Source organism: Mchenga conophoros, linkage group LG3 (genome assembly GCF_057382185.1).
Source record: "Mchenga conophoros isolate Kocher_MC1m ecotype Shallow Benthic linkage group LG3, M_conophoros_male_GT1.1, whole genome shotgun sequence".
NCBI classification, from domain to species: Eukaryota; Metazoa; Chordata; class Actinopteri; order Cichliformes; family Cichlidae; genus Mchenga; species Mchenga conophoros.
In genome coordinates, this window is record NC_140528.1 from 6,306,001 (window position 1) to 6,324,953 (window position 18,953).

Consider the following 18,953-nt stretch of genomic DNA (forward strand, 5'->3'; position numbering starts at 1 on the left):
CTGCCAAACAAGCAGCTGATGTCCTTGAGAAGAAGCTGAAGAAGTCTTCAACAACAAATACAGGAAGTGGACTTTCAAATACTAGATTCACTTTAGACTCACAGAGAAATGACTCAACCAGCTGTGTTTGACTATATGAAAGGTCAGTGTGTGTCTGCACACAGACTGTTGTGTTGGACTGTTATTCAGTTGTCTGCTGAATGTTTTCAAATGTCTGCATCTCAGCTGTGATGAGGCTGGGGGTCATGGGAGGCCACCGTAGCAGCCTCTTCAACATCATGACATCATCATAAATGCTGCTGGACTGTCTGATGGGCTGACGGTGAAAAAGCCGTCGGGAAGGAAACAGAAGACATTTCAGAGGCTGCAGCAGATTTCTTTGATTCGGGGCCTTTTTCAGCTTTATTGGACAGAGCAGTGAAGATAAGTGACAGCAAAGCAGAGAGAAAGGGGGCGTGGCCCGGGTCAAAGCCAGGCCAGCTGCTCTCCACCTCGTGGTCACCTGCTCATCCTAGTGAGCTCCACCAGCAGCCCTTTCACACACTTTACACTGTCAAACACTGTGTGTGGACCTCAGCTAACAACAGGCTACATTTAAGTCTGGACTACATGCTTTTATATTGTTTTTATTCCATCAGCAGCTCAACATCATGAGCAGCTTTGACATAAAGACATCAAACTCAAGCTGACTTTAAACTACTTTTAATACAGGGGCTCAAAAACAACAACATCTTTATTATATATCAGGACACAAAGTCATTTCATCTCAAAGGGAAACAGCTTTATTTGGAATAACCAGTACTATCAACTGGTTTGGGATCTCCACCAGTTTCATGTCTTTGCAGCTTCTCCAACAAAGTTCCTGTAAAATCAGCATGTTTGTCTTTATTGGTTTGATAGTGATTGATTATTCAGTCCCAATCTGCTGTCATCTAAAGAACAAAATGATGTTTCTATGAGTCACAAAGCTCCAGATGTTGTCGGCTTCACAAAGAAAACAAAGAACTTAAACACAAAGTGTTTGGAGCCAAAATGTTCCCAAGCTGCTCTTTTTGAAATGGCAGAGGTACAGTGGTGTCTAACAGCACACTGTGGAAGGCAAACATGTTATTGTTGGATGAAACTTCATGAATCCTTTGTAGATTTGAGCTGTTGGAGCCTTTCTTTTCTCTTCAGGTGTACAGATGCTGAGGAGGCAGGTGAAGCAGGTGGAGCTGTTGTGATGCTGGCAGAGGGTGTGTCTTAGTAACTCTGTGAGGCAGAACTGGATCCAACATTGTGGATGTGTTGATGTTGGAGCCATTAAGAGTCTCTGGCCACACTGTAGGATTTCCCTTTGATCCACTGTGGGGGCATTTTGGAGTCTGTCAGTGAAACTCTTCATGTTTGTGTTTGACTCCAGTTTATAGAAACAGAGAAATGTGTCATGCTTTTGTTCGGCCTCCACAAATACACACATTTGTTCATTGGTTGGACTTTTTGGAAGGAGACACATTGAAAACCATGTTAATAAGATCTTGTTGTTTCCTGTGGATCCGACACAGAGAGTGGACTTCAGACAGAAAGCGTGGAAGAGATTTTAGAGGCCGTGTGTGGCAACAGGAAGTTTCTGTGTGTTTGCTGATCTTACATGTGGAAAACAACACGTGATGTTTGTGAAGTCCTACAATGATCATTGTTCTCACAGCATTTTGAGTGGGAACAGTTCAAACTGGGAGTAGTGGGAGTTATTTACTGATTGAAACAAGCTGAATGTTTCTGTGACGATGAAGATCAGCAGCTCAGCTGATCAATGAACTGACATCTATCAGTCGTTTCATGAGATGAAGTCATCAGCAGACATTTGTTCTGACTGTGTGATGAATGTCAGAACGTCAGGGCTCTGCTTTAGTCACTGCTTGATGATCATTGGCTCATTGTTGAATCCAGGGCCCAGTCTGACCTCTGACCTTTGCTGCAGGTCTTCTGTGTTATCTCCACTTTCATGTCTGATCTTCTACTTGTAGTCCTGTGTCTACATATACAGTGGCTTTCAAAAGTATTCGGCCCCCTTGAACTTTCCCACATTTTGTCACATTACAGCCACAAACATGAATCAATGTTATTGGACTTCCAGGTGAAAGACCAACACAAAGTGGTGCACACGTGAGAAGTGGAACGAAAATCATACATGATTCCAAACATTTTTTACAAATAAATAACTGCAAAGTGGGGTGTGCGTAATTATTCAGCCCCCTGAGTCAACACTTTGTAGAACCAGCTTTTGCTGCAGTTCCAGCTGCCAGTCTTTTAGGGTCTGTCTCTGCCAGCTTTGCACATCTACAGACTGAAATCTTTGCCCATTCTTCTTTGCAAAACAGCTCCAGCTCAGTCAGATTAGATGGACAGCGTTTGTGAACAGCAGAAATTGAAATTGAAATTGCAGTGAAGTCAGCTAGAAACTTACAGTGACGTGGACATCATGCAAAGACTGCCAGACTCTGTAATACTGCAAATGATCAGTGACTCAGGTTAACACTAAACTTTAAACGGCACCTCTGTGTCTCTGTGTGCTGAACATCTAGGATTGAGTCAGGCTGCATCAGCTGAAGCTGTTATTTGTATATATCAGTATTTTTTTATTCAGGTGTGGGGAAAATACGTAAGACTGCAGTGAAGCGATGCACCAGATGAATCCCTGGCCAAAGGTATCGTACTCAAATCAGACTACTGATCCAGCCACATCAGCCTTTTGTGAGGTCTGTTTAAAGTAGACTAAAGTGAACTGCAGGTTCCTGAGAGGTGGACTGTGAGCACAGAAACACATGTTCATACATACAGCTGCAGCAAACTTACATTAATTTTAAATAGATTTGTTACTCTGATGTCTGTCTCTGTGTTAGTCCTCTGACAGACTGGTGACCTGTCCAGGTGTGCTCTACCTACTACTGGGACAGGTTCCAGCCTCTGTAATAGAAATGTTCTGTTATTCTCATTTAAAGTGTTTAAGTGCTTATGCATATGCTTAGTTGTGACACTGTTACTGTTCAGTCGAAAGTTGCTAAAACTAGATGAACTTACTTCAGCAGTTTGAGAAAACAACTCCCTTTACAGGTGCTGATAAGGCCAAGGGCACAAAACAGCACAACCATTGATGCGTTAGGTTTCATAGCGAGACACGTGAAGTGTGGTAGGATCAGTTTGTAACTTCCTCCCTCTTCCTTGGAAGGCGTAAAGGAGGAGGAGCACGACCTCTGTGGCAGCGCTGACATGACTGAACTGTGATGTTTGATGTGTGTTGGCGCAGTAATAAATAGCTTGATCACAGCTCTTTCTGTGTTGCAGACTTTATTTTAAAAATTCCACGAACCCCCCCCCCCCCCCACTGTGAACCTGAATTGAATATTCAGAAGACATTTGTTTAAATAGTTCTACAAATCTGAGCTGTTGGTGTGTCCTTGGATTGTGTGGTAATAATATTAGAGCCTGCAATCTTTCTTACTGGATCTCTACTATGAGTCATGTTACCTGAGATTAGTTCTATGTTTACCTGTCAGCCTGGACGAATGTGCTGTGTGAAGAATGTAAATGACATCAGATCTGAACTGCTTACATCTAAGGAGCCTGTTCATATTTAATTGTAATATGAACCAATGATTTTCTGATTGATTGCTGATATATACAGTGGGGCAAAAAAGTATTTAGTCAGCCACCGATTGTCATCATTTTAGGTGGAGGAACTTGCACAGAGGTCAGTAATTTGCACCAGAGGTACACTTCAACTGTGAGAGACAGAATGTGAAAAAAAATCCATGAATCCACATGGTAGGATTTGTAAAGAATTTATTCGTAAATCAGGGTGGAAAATAAGTATTTGGTCAATAACAAAAATACAACTCAATACTTTGTAACATAACCTTTGTTGGCAATAACAGAGGTCAAACGTTTACTATAGGTCTTTACCAGGTTTGCACACACAGTAGCTGGTATTTTGGCCCATTCCTCCATGCAGATCTTCTCGAGAGCAGTGATGTTTTGGGGCTGTCGCCGAGCAACACGGACTTTCAACTCCCGCCACAGATTTTCTATGGGGTTGAGGTCTGGAGACTGGCTAGGCCACTCCAGGACTTTCAAATGCTTCTTACGGAGCCACTCCTTTGTTGCCCGGGCGGTGTGTTTTGGATCATTGTCATGTTGGAAGACCCAGCCTCGTTTCATCTTCAAAGTTCTCACTGATGGAAGGAGGTTTTGGCTCAAAATCTCACGATACATGGCCCCATTCATTCTGTCCTTAACACGGATCAGTCATCCTGTCCCCTTGGCAGAAAAACAGCCCCATAGCATGATGTTTCCACCCCCATGCTTCACAGTAGGTATGGTGTTCTTGGGATGCAACTCAGTATTCTTCTTCCTCCAAACACGACGAGTTGAGTTTATACCAAAAAGTTCTACTTTGGTTTCATCTGACCACATGACATTCTCCCAATCCTCTGCTGTATCATCCATGTGCTCTCTGGCAAACTTCAGACGGGCCTGGACATGCACTGGCTTCAGCAGCGGAACACGTCTGGCACTGCGGGATTTGATTCCCTGCCGTTGTAGTGTGTTACTGATGGTGACCTTTGTTACTTTGGTCACAGCTCTCTGCAGGTCATTCACCAGGTCCCCCCGTGTGGTTCTGGGATCTTTGCTCACCGTTCTCATGATCATTTTGACCCCACGGGATGAGATCTTGCGTGGAGCCCCAGATCGAGGGAGATTATCAGTGGTCTTGTATGTCTTCCATTTTCTGATGATTGCTCCCACAGTTGATTTTTTCACACCAAGCTGCTTGCCTATTGTAGATTCACTCTTCCCAGTCTGGTGCAGGTCTACAATACTTTTCCTGGTGTCCTTCGAAAGCTCTTTGGTCTTGGCCATGGCGGAGTTTGGAGTCTGACTGTTTGAGGCTGTGGACAGGTGTCTTTTATACAGATGATGAGTTCAAACAGGTGCCATTCATACAGGTAACGAGTGGGGGACAGAAAAGCGTCTTACAGAAGACGTTACAGGTCTGTGAGAGCCAGAGATTTTCCATGTTTGAGGTGACCAAATACTTATTTTCCACCCTGATTTACGGATAAATTCTTTACAAATCCTACCATGTGAATTCATGGATTTTTTTTTCCACATTCTGTCTCTCACAGTTGAAGTGTACCTCTGGTGCAAATTACTGACCTCTGTCATCATTTTAAGTGGGGGAACTTGCACAATCGGTGGCTGACTAAATACTTCTTTGCCCCACTGTATGTATGTATATATATATATATATATATATATATATATATATATATATATATATATATATATATATATATATTTTTTTTTTTTTTTTTTTTTTTTTTTTTTTTTTTTACATACATAGTTTTTTGTTGCCTTATGGTTCCAAGCGCTGTCACCAATCTTTGCATTTTGTTATTATCTCATGACACTTGTTTAATCAGCTACCATCTCTCCTGTGGACTTTTTAATGTCTACAGTCTCAGACCAACACAGCCCTGCCCTTCCCATATTAGATTCTTGATGAATGTGTGTTGTTGTTATTCAGCCTGGTTCAATGTGCCCCTTTTTAACTTTGAGCACCCGCCCCTTTAAACCTCTCTGCACAGCCCTGCACTGAACTCACTATCTTCTCCCTCTAACAGCCTCCACATGTTCTCACTGTAATTTCCCCTCATGAATGAATTTATGCTGCACTAATGTGAATGTTTGCAGGGAAATCAAACGCATTTCACACGCAGTACTCGAGCTGACTTACCTTTGTTTGAATGACGACTTGTACGCGCTGACTCCACAGATAAGGTACGAAAATATATCAGGCTACGTCTTCAGGGTTTCTACTCCACGGCCGTATTTCATACGGGTCCACATTTCCACTGCACGCAATTTTCTGCAAGTACCGCCGCTTCGCCTCTGGACGCAATCGGTCTCTATACAGTCCGTTCTCTTTTGAGCTGCTTTTAAGCATCTTGTAATCGTCGTTCCAACACAGTGTGTTTGTTTTGATTCGTAGACCTCGAAAATGGTGCCGCGCTCCCACAATGCATTGCGGCGTGACGTCAACTCCAAAGCCCTATAGAACATGTTCTTTTTCATTGTCAAAATTATCAGGAATAAAGAAGAAAACTGATTCAAAACCTGTGGAACCTGCCAAAAAACAAGTTTTACTGCAAAGGATTTCTAGATGTGAAGGTTTTGTGGCTTTTTTCAGTTTCTAAAACAAACTCATTTGTACAGAAGGATATGAGGATGTATATGTCCGGTGGTGGGTTTTTTTCTTCTTGATTTAATGTATTCATTTATCTCTTCACTTAATCTTTCTTTATGTTGTTTTTTTTTTGATTTGGCATGAGCGATTTCCGGTCCTCACTCCAAGCCAGTTGGTGGCGGTAATGCACCACATGTTCTATCACAGCTGCGTCCGAGAGGACAGGAAACGTCTGTATGCGTCTGCAAACCAGGTAACTACACTCAGCTGAGCCTCTCTGCTAGTCGTTATTAGTTGGAGGGTTTTGCGTCACTTTCTCTCGGCTTGATAAAGGGCTGTATAGAAATCTCTGGTACGTAACACGTAACGTCATTTTTAGGGAGCGTCGCAGAGAAGTGAGGCTGTTTCTTTGTTTTTGTCGAGTTTTGATTGAAGACATGTTTCCAGTCCGTTTTTTACTCGTTTGTTTTTTCATTAATAACTTTACATTATCACAGAGAACAAGAAGGCGCTTTGTTTGTCACATTCACCTTATGTCTGTGAAGGTTCTCAGTCATCCAGGTCATCGTAGTCAAAGGAGCTTGCAAAGAAAAGCGTCTGGACTTCTTTAAGTTACTTGAAGACGTTTCACCTCTCATCCGAGAAGCTTCTTCAGTTCTAAGGTCAAATGGTGGAGAGTCCCAGATATAAACCTAGTGGGAGTGTCCCCCCACAGAGGGACAAAAGGACCCCCTGATGATCCTCTAATCACCTGAGCCAAGGTGGGAAACTGGGTGTGGGCCCCAATCAGCCAGAGTTTCGGGTGTGTTCATTGTGAAACCTGACCCCACCTTATCATGCGAATTCCTGAGGTCAGATGGCCCAGGATGTGAGTGGGCGTTAAGGCGTCAGGGAAGGGATCTCAAAACTGGATTATAGATGGCAGAGAGTTGGTGTCGTAAACCCCGCCTCTGTTCAAAGATGGTCGCTCACAGTGGACATAGATGGCTTCTTTCACTCCTCTTTCAAACCATCTGTCCTCTCTGTCCAAAATGTGAACATTGGCATCCTCGAAAGAGTGTCCTTTATCCTTAAGATGCAGATGGACTGCTGAGTCTTGTCCTGTGGAGGTGGCTCTTCTATGTTGTGCCATGCGCTTGTGAAGTGGCAGCCACTTGGCAGCCACAGTGATAAATGGCTGAGATGGCTGCAGCTGTACGTGTGAGGTACCTACATATTTCAAGATGAATTTGCAGAGATGTCATGTTTGGTGCTTACAGACATCACACTGCATTTTGTGATTTCGTAGCTATTGTTGTGATATTTCGGAGCTTCCCATGATCACCGTGACAGTCATTCATTTTAACATAACCTTTCTATTCCTTTCAGGGATCCTCATTTTTTTGGTGAGGAAGATCAGCAGCTGTGTCGACAGGCAACAGGTAACGGCATGCTTTTCTGTTAGTACTGTAGACCTTGGTCTGGTGCTCTTTTTTAGTTTAACACAGTATTTTCATTTGCCGAAGTGTAAAAAGCTTGTTCCAGGAGAAACAAACTTTAGTGAGTTCTGCAAAATGATTCCCACCATTGCACACTCTGTCAGCCTCCAGTGTGCCCTTTTTTTGTCTTTAACTGAAGAAAGTCGGTAGTCAGAACATATGAGATAAGTGAGATCCTCATTTTGCCTGCTTATTTCAAGATACAACATTTTCACAAACTGCTGTAGGATAACCTTGCTATTTGTCTTTTCCAACACTTCTACATTCATCCATATTTCCTTGTCTGCTTCTTTCCAGGTGAAAAGTACCTGAAATGGGTGAAAGATTTTGTTTCCAAAAACAAAAGCATGTGCGTTCACCTGAAGAAGCCAAGTGGTGCTGACCTGTGGATAGAAGAGCTTGAGAACACCAAATACGACGGGGATGATGATGAAGTTAACGCCTGGGGAAAATTCTACCTTCCCGAGATTGTAAAAATGCAGGTTATTGGTGTGGTAAAGGGCACCTCATGTCCATGTGACGAGCTTGTGCTGATGACGCGTGAGGACAAAAAGCTGTACGGCTATGACGGAGAGGAGCTGCATCTGGTGGCTTCCAGTTTCCTGGAACTATGTGACAAAACGATAGAGTATCCAGCATCCAAGCGCTACTACAATGGAGAGGCCTTCAAAGATATGGTGAGAAGTTAGACTGCTAAGAATAAGACTGGGGATGCCTAGTGTTAGAGATCAATCACCTGAGCTTTTCTTTGTATTGTTGTGTGTTCTGTTTAGACTGAGGAGGACTGGAAAAAAGTTAAGATGAGTGATGTGGGGAGGAAACTGCAGGAAGAACATAAAAAGCTGGTAAATGAAACCCAGTCAGCGTTCGTAAGCCTAATATCATAGGTGGGTATTGGAGCTGAGTATCATCACTGATTTCTAGAACCTGTTCAATTCCAATTCACAAGGTCCCAATTAGATTCCATTTAATTCTTACTCAGAGAGTCAGAAACATTATAATTCTGATCATTTATCAGTACTGACACTTGTGAAACTTCATCAGAGGTGTGAGCATCACAGCAGATGCTTTTGTGTCAAAGTAACTGAGGATAAAACACAAAACCATGAAGCAGATTTTCCTGGCCTAGCTTTTTACAGTAGATAACCTTAAAAATATTATTCTGCAGTAGAACAAAAGCAGACGAGAACCACGACTCAACAAATGTACATTGGCTGATGCTGCTGAAGTGATTCAGAGGTTTTAATAAGAGGTTTTAATAGAGACACAGCAGAGCATTTTGCAGTTTCACTTAATTTGAAAAAAATAAATAAAATTTGGTATTGAACAGCAGAAATGAGGCTGTCTTGTCAGAAGTCATTAAAAAAAATGGCTGTAAACAACGGTAGACTGCTTCATAACAAGCAAGCGAATAATGCCAAAAACAGAGATTTGAGATGGGAAACGGTGTTCTTAAAGTACACTGAGAGAGGCAGAGAGCTGTGCTGTGTTGTTTTTCTGTGTGTGTTTTAATGGTGGTGGAAGCAAACCAGCAAAAGTAAGAGGGAATTCATGACAATGTTTATGTCAAGCGAAATGTGTCTTCTTTTGCTGCTGGTTTGGTTAGAGAGAGACAAAACGTGCAGCTTCAGGATCTGAGCAGCTTTCAGCACCAACGGCATCACAGCTCAGACTTGGATTCAGGATTAAGCCCTTTATGTTTGACTGTAGTGATTGTAGCTCTGTCCTTGTTATTAATCGCTTTAGTCAAACACAGCTATTGTTTGCTGGGATGTGTATATCCTTGACAGTTTGTATCTCAGAGTTATCAAAGACACTGTGGATAATCATCAAGAGATTGTTGTTCTCTTAATAATGACCTATTTGATTGTTTGTTTTTTCTTCTTCTTACAGATTCTGGTATTTGGCCAAAAGAGAGCTTCACAATTCTTGGCTTCACCTGTGGTAGAAAAATGACTGAAGTTATGCAACGCTCTCTAAAATTAAAGCTATGCAACGCTTTAACATGAATGGTGAAGGAGTGCATCTCTTTCACTGTCTCTTCCTGTCCTCTTCTCAGTCTTTGTTGTGGCACCTCTGCTATGTGTTATAGAAAGCACTTGGAATCATGTTCAATACAAAAACACCAAACTCGTGGGATTGCCCTAGCAAGCAGTTGGTAAAAACTAATTAAAACTGATATATATCAGCTTCACTTTCTAGCTGCAAAAGCACGTTTCTGCAAAAGCATGCAGTTTCCTGTCAGCACTTTTTGGCACAGAGTGTACTCAGAGTTAGGCCTTTCTTATATAAAGCAATATAATCAGCATATAAACATTTAAGATGATAAATTTAAAGCTCAACAGTAACTGCTATAAATATTATAACTACACATGTAGTGCTTTTGCTTAAGTAAATTATAGTTGGGATCATAATAAGAAAACATGTTTTTATTTTCTGTGTACCCTGGGTACAGACCAGTATAAATATGGGATTCTTCCCAATAAATGCTGTCTGATAATGCTTCATATTGCATTAAACACTAGATATGTAAGCAAACAAACAAAAACCCATAGAAGCCAGTTTTAATTATTAAATGTGACAATTACATGGAGATGGAAAGTAAACATGCTTATACACGTCTCTGTGATTACAGAAAATCCACACAGATGCTGTCAGAGCAGAGAATCTTTGATTTATCAGAATGATGAATGCAAATGATTTCATGAAATCTCACTCTTGTTCTGGGTTGTAAAATTCACCTGTCCAGTTAAACCGAATCCTTTGCAACACGGTTCTAAGAACCCTACCAACCTCATCCTCAGCTCTCTGCCTGTTATCCTTTTCAGCTGAGTATTCATCCACATGTGTTTCAACTTCTCTCTCATTTTCAAGCAAATTGCTCAGGCTCTCAGCTTCAGCACAGTTACCATATGGCCACTCTCTGAGGTCTTCTGTGTTCAAGCCAAACAAATTCTTACATGATCTGCAAGGCTTCATTCTGGCACCATCACGGAGACAAAAAGCCTCACACCTGATATTTCCAGGTACTTCAATTGTTCCATCAAAGTAATCTTTCTGGACTGTGTTTGGATAATAGGTCATCACCGCACCAGATACATATTTATGCCATTTGCTAAGACAGGAGGCAGCAATCATAATTTTCCCAGCGTTAGGACCTTTGGTGGACATGGAGACTCCGCAGTACCTTTCTGATTTGTTGGTTTGGGATTTTTGAGAAATGCAGATGGTGGACGAGACGAAAGCTGTTTTTTTATTATTCTCTTCTAAGTCCAAGTCTGTGAGGAGATCTTGCAGACTCTGCTTTATTTGCTCTTCATTCTCTGAGTTATTTTGCAGGACGATCTGAAAACAGTTACAGATCTGGTCAAAGTGTTGCACCTGATTATATAGTTGTTTTTAATATAAAGTTGATCAACATGTTTGTTTCGCTGCTTGACTTATTTAACTATGCAGGACCATTGGATGCTTTTGGTTTAGACATTTTAAGATAGGGGGTGAAACAAGTCACAAAAATCTATTTAATTTTAAATCAATAAGCAAAAATCCATCTTTGTTCTCACTAATTTATAATTAAATTTGCTAATTGACCTTTTTTTTTCTATTTTGCTATGCCGGGCTGTCAAAACACGCTGAATTTAGAGTCTTTGAGCTTAACAGATCCAGCAGCTACACAGTGACAGCATCATATACGCCTTGAAGACTGTAAGCATCTCCAATAATGAGTCTGTTAGACATTATTTAGAACTAACAAATTCTGAAGCAAGTCTCCAGCTCTCCTGCAGTCTCTGTGTTTGGTGGAGAAGTATAGCTAGAAGCATATGTTGAAGTATAAGGTACAGTATGGATTTTCTTTGGATTTCTCAGTAAAAAAGCACTTTGCATTATACTTTCCTAAAAACTGGAAGTTTGTCAGATTGACTGAAAATGTGAGAAGAGTTATCTTACCATGTCGAGCACACAGGAGAAGGGACTTCGCCTGGGAAGCTGAGTCGAATACAACTTTAAAGGCCTGGGATATCTTCTCATTAAAGAACCCAAAACAAAAGGATTAGGGAAGATTTCTTCTGGAGAAAAGGGGATGTTGTTGATTTTGCCCAGAAACAACATGCTGTGAAGGATCTGTTGAGTGAAAACATATTTGCTTATTGTTAGTAGTGATAAACAGGACTGTCTTAAAAGTGTCAAAGGTAACACACCTCATCCACCAAGTGTTGACTTCCTGGAGTCATGTAAGAGCCCCGAACCCTCCTCTTGGTAATCTTGTAGGCATTAGTTTTGAACTTCCTTTGAGAAATTGTTGTCTTCTAAAATGATAATGATCGAGCAGTTAGGGATTTAAAAACACAGGAGATCTGATAACTTTGGCTACAGCAGAGTCTGCAGACATACCTATTTTGCTCTTGGTCGGCCTATTTTAAACATGAGAGAAAACATAGTTAGTGAAATGTTGATAACATACAATGACTATCATTGGTGGCTGAAAAGATGCCAGGTAACAAGTGAAAAGCTGCTACTTACCATCGCCACAGTCTAAGAATGAAACAGGAAACACTGAGCGAGTTGCCTCCATCTTAAAGCTGTTGATCATGTGATTTAAAGGAAAGCCACACCCAGCTCCTTCCTGGAATTTTACTCGACTGTAGAAAACTGCTCCATTTGCCCCGCCCACCCATGATCTTTAATATCTACCAAAAACAACCTTTTGGTTGTCAGTAACCAGCCGATCGTTTGCGCGATTAAAAAATGACTTTGTGCGGCGGCGTTCCCACCGCGAGCAGAACTCCGGCTCAAAAACCGCTGTTTTTGAACACTTTTATTTACTTAAGCATTTTTATGGGCTTACTTTGAAACAAAGTGCGATTGAATGATTATTGTTATGTGTTGCCTTGAATTCGGCTATGCTGTCTGTTAGACAGCTGTTTTCCTTTATTGTTGTTTTTGTATTGTTTGTAGCGAACGCTACTGGAATGTATAGATTAAGCTACGTAGCCAAGATAATTAATAATTTAACTGTTGTACATTGGTTGATGATGATTTGCATTGTTACATAGGCTTGCAGAAAAATATATTTGTTCACCGGTAAACTGAATCGAACTTGATGTGCTAATGGACGTTTTTCTGACCTACAGGTCAGGTTTTGTTCCCTCCCTTTGAATTAATCTTCTTCATATTGAAGTGGCGAGCCGGTAGGACCATTCTTTGTTTCCCCCCATACGGTAAAAAAATGTATTTTAAAATACATTTTGAAATATATTTCAAAATATACAAAAAATGGCCAAAAAATATATGTGCTAAAATACATTTTAAAATATATTTATATATTTAAAATGTATTTTAGCACATATATTTTTTGGCCATTTTTTGTATATTTTGAAATATATTTCAAAATGTATTTTAAAATACATTTTGAAATATGTTTATGTATTTTGAAATGTATTTTAGCACATATATTTTTTGGCCATTTTTTGTATATTTTGAAATATATTAATAAAATATATTTCAAAATACAATTTAAATTTATTTAAAATCATTCAAAAAAATATAAATTTAACCCTTCATATATTTCTAAGAAAACACATTCACATGTAACATCTGAAAGAAATCTTTATTTGATGTTTAAAACATACATATAGCATATCAATCAAGCAAGGAATATTCATTTTATAAGTTTATTCTCATTACATACTTAAACATTCTAAAAGAAACACACACACATATACATATATGTGTATATATTAGGGGTGCAACGATATTCGTATCGATATTGAACCGTTCGATACAGTGCTTTCGGTTCGGTACGCATATGTATCGAACAATACAACATTTGTAATTTATTTTATCAATTTTCCTTCTGACGATGCTGTCTGTGTTGAGCGCTCAGTGAATCTGTGTTCGACTACTCCACCTAGGCTGCACTGTCGAGCGCAGATCCACTGAGCGCTCAACACAGACAGCATAGTCAGAAGGAAGAGCGCAGGGCACCTCCCCCACCCTCATTCAGATCTGGCGTTTGGAATTATTTTGGTTTTCATGTGACGTATGACCCTGAAGGTAAGCGAGTCATGGACTAAAGTAAAACAGTATGTTGGATGTGTCACGCAATGCTCAATTACATGGGTGGGAACTAGTGTGCTAGTGCAGTTAGCTCGTTAACGTGTTGGCCGTCTAGCCCCATGCACGGAGCGATCGGCGGTAGCTCGTTAACGGAGATTTGCCGTGTTGTGGCGTTAAGGTCATTTCAACGAGATTAACCTGAAAGCACTAGTGGGAACACAACGAATATGACTGCACATTTACACCGACATCATCCTAGTGCAAAGACAAAAACAACAAGCATGCTACTAACTTTAGCCGAGTCATTTAGACAGCTGTTAGCACGTGATTCTCCTTATGCTGCTGAGAATATAGCCCAGAAGAAGCGGATAGTATAGCTTTTATTTTGGAAAGAGCCATCTCTCTGTAATAAACTCTCTTTTCCAAAGATGAGTGATTCCTCAATCAGATACAGGGCTTGCAATATCGCTAGCCCGACGTCCCGGAGCTAGCGATTTTTTTCAGTCGGGGTACCAAAATCTATCTCTTCCCTGCCCGTCGGGCTATTGTAGGAAAAATATATGTCAATGCTTTTGCATTCTTTCAGAAATGTAGCTGGGTAATTATGTCATTGGCATCGGTGAGCCACTGTCAATATGTGACATATTGAAGTCGCGTTTGAATTTGCGCTTGTTTTTTTGCTTTCACTTTGCAATCGTGCGAACTGTGTATAGAGAGCGACAGCACTGATCTGTGAGTGATGATAATTTGCGCACCAATTCCTCTGACATCGTCTTATTAATCGTTAGCTTACTAAGCAAACATGACAAGTGAAATCTCCCGCAGCTTAAACATGTGAGAGGTTGATCGCGCAGAGAATCGCTGAGCTTATGTGAGTGAGTGTGTAAAAGCATTTCAGTTCTGCTGAGCCAAATAAGACAGGTCAGGGTGAAGAAGTGACAGCCAAAGAAAAGCTTACCACAAAACGGAAAAGTTATGACAAATCAGACTATAAGGCAAAAAGAAAGTGCAGCTTTATGGTTTCATGGACAAAATAATTTCTGTGGCTGCAATATGACGAGCTAAATAACCAGGGCTGCACATAAGTGGTCCGCAGGTGCGCATTCGCTGTCAAAATAAAAAACACGCACAAGGGTTAGGGTTAAATTTAAAAACTGTACTTTTGAGTTAAAATATATATTTATAATCTTAATAAATGACAAATTAAAAAGGCATGAACATTTTTTTTGTATCGAAAAAATATCGAACCGTGACACCAAAGTATCGAACCGAACCGTGAATTTTGTGTATCGTTGCACCCCTAGTATGTATGTGTATATATATATATATATATATATATATATACACACACACACACACACACACACACACACACACACACACACACACACACACACATATATGTGTGTGTATGTGTATATGTGTGTGTGATTGTATGAACATAAATCAGCATACTTAAAATGTAATTTCTTTTCCTTTTCCAGCCGGCTTCATTTAGCAAACAGATATTTCTGTTTATATAGATACAGATATTAATACAGATATATTTTACGCATAATTTTACCTCTTTTTTTTCCTAGATGGGAAGTCTATCCAGTTCACATTACAGTAATGCTAACACCCCTTTTGGTCGTCTCTCCTTACCTTCCAGCATTCATAAATCTGTTGACCTTCTTTGTCTGAGACCAACCACTACAATGCATCATCACCTATTTGTATTGGTAACTTACTTTACAACCTATTTTAATGGTTGCAAAGTAAGTTACTTGTGCTGTATGCAATTTTAGATACACAGAAAGTCTTCACTTACTATATATGGCTGTCATAGTGTCCTTATCAAGGGCAGTTCTTCACTCTGCGCCGATGTCCTTTTTGCTGTGTCCTCCTATAAAAAGCATGAACATTTGAGTGTTTGACTAGTTTTAGATTTCCAAAAATTTGATATTTGTACAACTAAACATTTGAACTACAATATATGCTATTGAGCGATACTTTTATGGGTAATTTTTGGTAAAGAAACTGGTGACAGAGTTGTAGGCTTTTTAAAGTACTATTAGCTAACCATTTGAACTGACTTTCAAAGCTGATTACCTTTTAAATTGCTGTGGATCAAAACCTCCAGTGGGAAGGCGGCCATTAGAAGAACACGCACCATTGAACCTGAAAATAACAAAAACAAACAAAAAACAGAACAATATATAAGAGTCCGGTAGGGTAATAAATCTCTTCTGAAGCAATATAGTTCATTTTGGGTGAAAAACAAAACATTCCTCTAAAATATATATACTGACATCAGCAATCAACATCATGATTGTAATTATTTCCTTTTTAGTACATCTACTGCTGTTTGCATGTGTCAAGCACTACGACTGTATCTATGCATATGCAATGTCTAAGCAGTAGTATTGGTCTGAATGACAACAAACCTAACTAGTGTTTTGGAAAATCTGTTAGAAAACAGTTATTTCAATAATTATGATTAGCATGTGACACAGACACTGCATAAAAAACTACAACAACAAATACTTACTTTAGGAGGATGGGGGAGGGCAGCATGAGGTTGAGACTTTGACATCTGTAAAAAACAAATTCATGTATTACAAACAAGTCACTTAAAAATACATTAATGTGGCAGACTGTTCCCTGTTCAGATGCAGTGTATAAGTACAATCAGGGCTGTCACAACAATGGGGTGGGGCCACGTGGCTGCAACCCTAGGTACAATGTGCAGGTATATATAATTACATATAATATATGTGAATAAAGCAAGAATCTGTTTAGGTTAGTCACTGTGCTGACTGATGTTTGCTAGGTTTATATGATTGCAAACTGCACAAAAACAACAACAGCAACAACATTAATGACAATGACAAACAAAATTACTTACATTTATGTAAATCTCACATTAGGAAGATCTGCATTCGATTTCATGGGCTGAAATAAATAGGCAGAAACATTACTGCTAAAAAAAATAAAAAACAAAAACTCTAAAAAGCCTAAAAATGACTTAAAAAGCAAGGAAATGTGGAACATTGTAATTAGCGAACATTAATAAAGCATAACTGTTCTTTCTTTCTAACCTTGGTAAGTACTCTGTAGCCAGAAGGAGAGGTAGGATTTCTGTGAAAGCCAAATTAAATGTGAATAGGCTTTGATAGTTATTGAGAAGGCAGAATAATAAGAAAAGGCAAAAGTACGTCACAATATAATTAATTAAGTTACATATTTTGATTACCAAATTATGGAAGCGTGGAGCTGCCACCCAGGCAAAAGAAAAATAGAGCTGTATAACATTATGACGTGAAATGTTTATTGTTCTAACATTATGCTTTTCATGTTTGTATAATATAATATCACGTTATTATAATATACATAATTGTCACGTTCGCACAATATTGTACGGACGTGATAATTATGTACATTTTTCGTACAATGTTGTTCAAACATGTTGTTCAAACATGATAGTATATTGTTAGAACGATAAACTTTTCACGTTATAACGTGATATACTTATATTTCTCTTTTGCCTGGGTGGCAGCTCTACGCTTCCGTTCCAAATACACGAGAATAAAGTAATATTATATGGGAAAAGGCACCTGCTAGCTTGATGATGGAGGCTTCTTAGACTGGCCACCCGCCTTGGCTTCTTGTCGCCACTCCACGAAATAAAGGTCCGTTTCCTCCATGCCGGCTAATTATTCATCCTCATTAAAATCTCGTATATGTTCAGTTGGCAGAATTGAGAATTTTACATCTTCCAACCACTTAATTAACGCGAACATAATCGGCTTGTTTCTTCCCGTCTCCTGTATCCGGCCGTTCCTCTCGCTGTCAGATTTCGCGCCTCAGAGACGTCGTTATTGTTCAAAAAAAAAAAAAAAAGAAGAAAGAAAGAAAGAAACAGCAACAACTACTAAAGAGAGTTTTTGCACGTTCATTGCACATTTGTGGGAATGTTTAAATATTTAATTTTTATTAATTACTTTTCATTATATCTTTATTTTTTAAACCACCGTGGCAATGCGCATGCGCATACACTCCTGCACGCAAAGGGCTTTGGAGTTGACGTAATGTCGCAATGCATTGTGGGAGCGCAGCACCATCTTGGCAGGTCACGAATCAAAACAAGATTGCTACGAACCATTCTGAAACGTAGCTCAAAAGAAAATGACGGTATAGAGACAGATTCTGTCCAGATGCAAAGAGACGGTACTTGATTGTTGAAATGTGGACCTGTATGAAATATAGCCGTGGAGTAGAAACCCTGAAGACCAAACCGCTATTGACTTAGCATGATCTACTCTCATACCTTGTCTGTGGAGTCAGAGCATACACGGCGCACCAATTTCGCAATTATAAATCTCTGGAGGCGCACATCCAATTCACCAAGGACTGGGTACAAGATTTGGTTATTTTTAAGCCTCCACGTTGTGAGTACGCTGTCATTCAAGCAAAGGTAAGTCAGCTTGAGTACTGCGAGTAAAATGCGTTTGATTCCCCCCAACATTCAAATTAGTGCTAGCAAAAATTCATTCGTGAGGGGGAAATTACAGTGAGAACATGTAGAGGCTCTGTTAGAGGGATAACATAGTGAGTTCAGTGCATTGATGTGACATTGTCCTGAAGGATTTAGTTATTCTTTATGGTTAAAGAAATTGCCCTAATTAATTCATATTTATTATAAATAATCCTAATTACACATCTTGCACACAAGAATTTCACTCACATGTGCTGTACCAATGTACCTGCACATGTGATGTGACAATAAAAAGTGATTTGATTTGCTTCCTTGTTTGTGTCCTGTGTCACTAAAAATACATTCATTACATACTTTAGGTTCATTTTTTGCTGATAGGTTTCTAAAAAGAAACATGCAGATTTAGAATATAACATGCAGCGTTCTATAGATGGATACATAAAAACACTTTATTTGTTACATTTATGATAAATGGATTTGAAAGTAAATAAAACACATTTGTGTCGGCCTTGGCTCATAGTTCTTGTCTTTAAATGAACTTTGTCTGTGTGTGTTTCAGGTCCTGCACTCTTAAAGACTGAATTGCAGCATTGCAGCCACAGGTCATTGTGAGCATCACAGGGAAGGTTGAAGCCGCCCACTGCAGCTGTACGGCTAGAGTCGTGGAGACTTGCAGCCATGTCACTGCTCTTCTGTTTAATGTAGAAGCAACAGT

The 18,953-nt window shown here is 39.7% G+C and overlaps 2 protein-coding genes and 1 long non-coding RNA gene across 3 annotated transcripts in view; 1 reads left to right on the plus strand and 2 right to left on the minus strand.

The window, feature by feature from the left end:
* LOC146577100 (protein NLRC3-like) overlaps window positions 1-18,953 on the plus strand; it is a 104,915-nt gene that overhangs the window by 23,182 nt on the left and 62,780 nt on the right. The gene's annotated exons all lie outside the window — the stretch shown is intronic.
* LOC146577102 (uncharacterized) lies at window positions 10,252-11,936 on the minus strand. The gene is made up of 3 exons (XM_085268196.1): window positions 11,904-11,936; window positions 11,653-11,826; window positions 10,252-11,049 (listed from the first exon to the last, which is right to left on the minus strand). The coding sequence occupies exons 1-3, from the start codon at window positions 11,934-11,936 to the stop codon at window positions 10,417-10,419; spliced, it is 840 nt and encodes a 279-aa protein (XP_085124322.1). The 3' UTR covers window positions 10,252-10,416.
* Window positions 15,656-17,612, minus strand: LOC146577103 (uncharacterized). The gene is made up of 5 exons (XR_014891363.1): window positions 17,358-17,612; window positions 16,842-16,881; window positions 16,649-16,695; window positions 16,292-16,336; window positions 15,656-15,921 (listed from the first exon to the last, which is right to left on the minus strand). It is a non-coding gene; the product is annotated as an uncharacterized LOC146577103 (long non-coding RNA).

Excerpts from the sequence above, each read along its gene's own strand:
- LOC146577102 (XM_085268196.1), bottom strand. The coding sequence starts at position 11,936 with ATGACTCCAGGAAGTCAACACTTGGTGGATGAG. Across the intron at positions 11,827-11,903 it reads GTCAACACTTGGTGGATGAG|ATCCTTCACAGCATGTTGTT; the intron begins GTGTGTTACCTT and ends TTCACTCAACAG. Across the intron at positions 11,050-11,652 it reads TCTCCTGTGTGCTCGACATG|ATCGTCCTGCAAAATAACTC; the intron begins GTAAGATAACTC and ends AACTGTTTTCAG.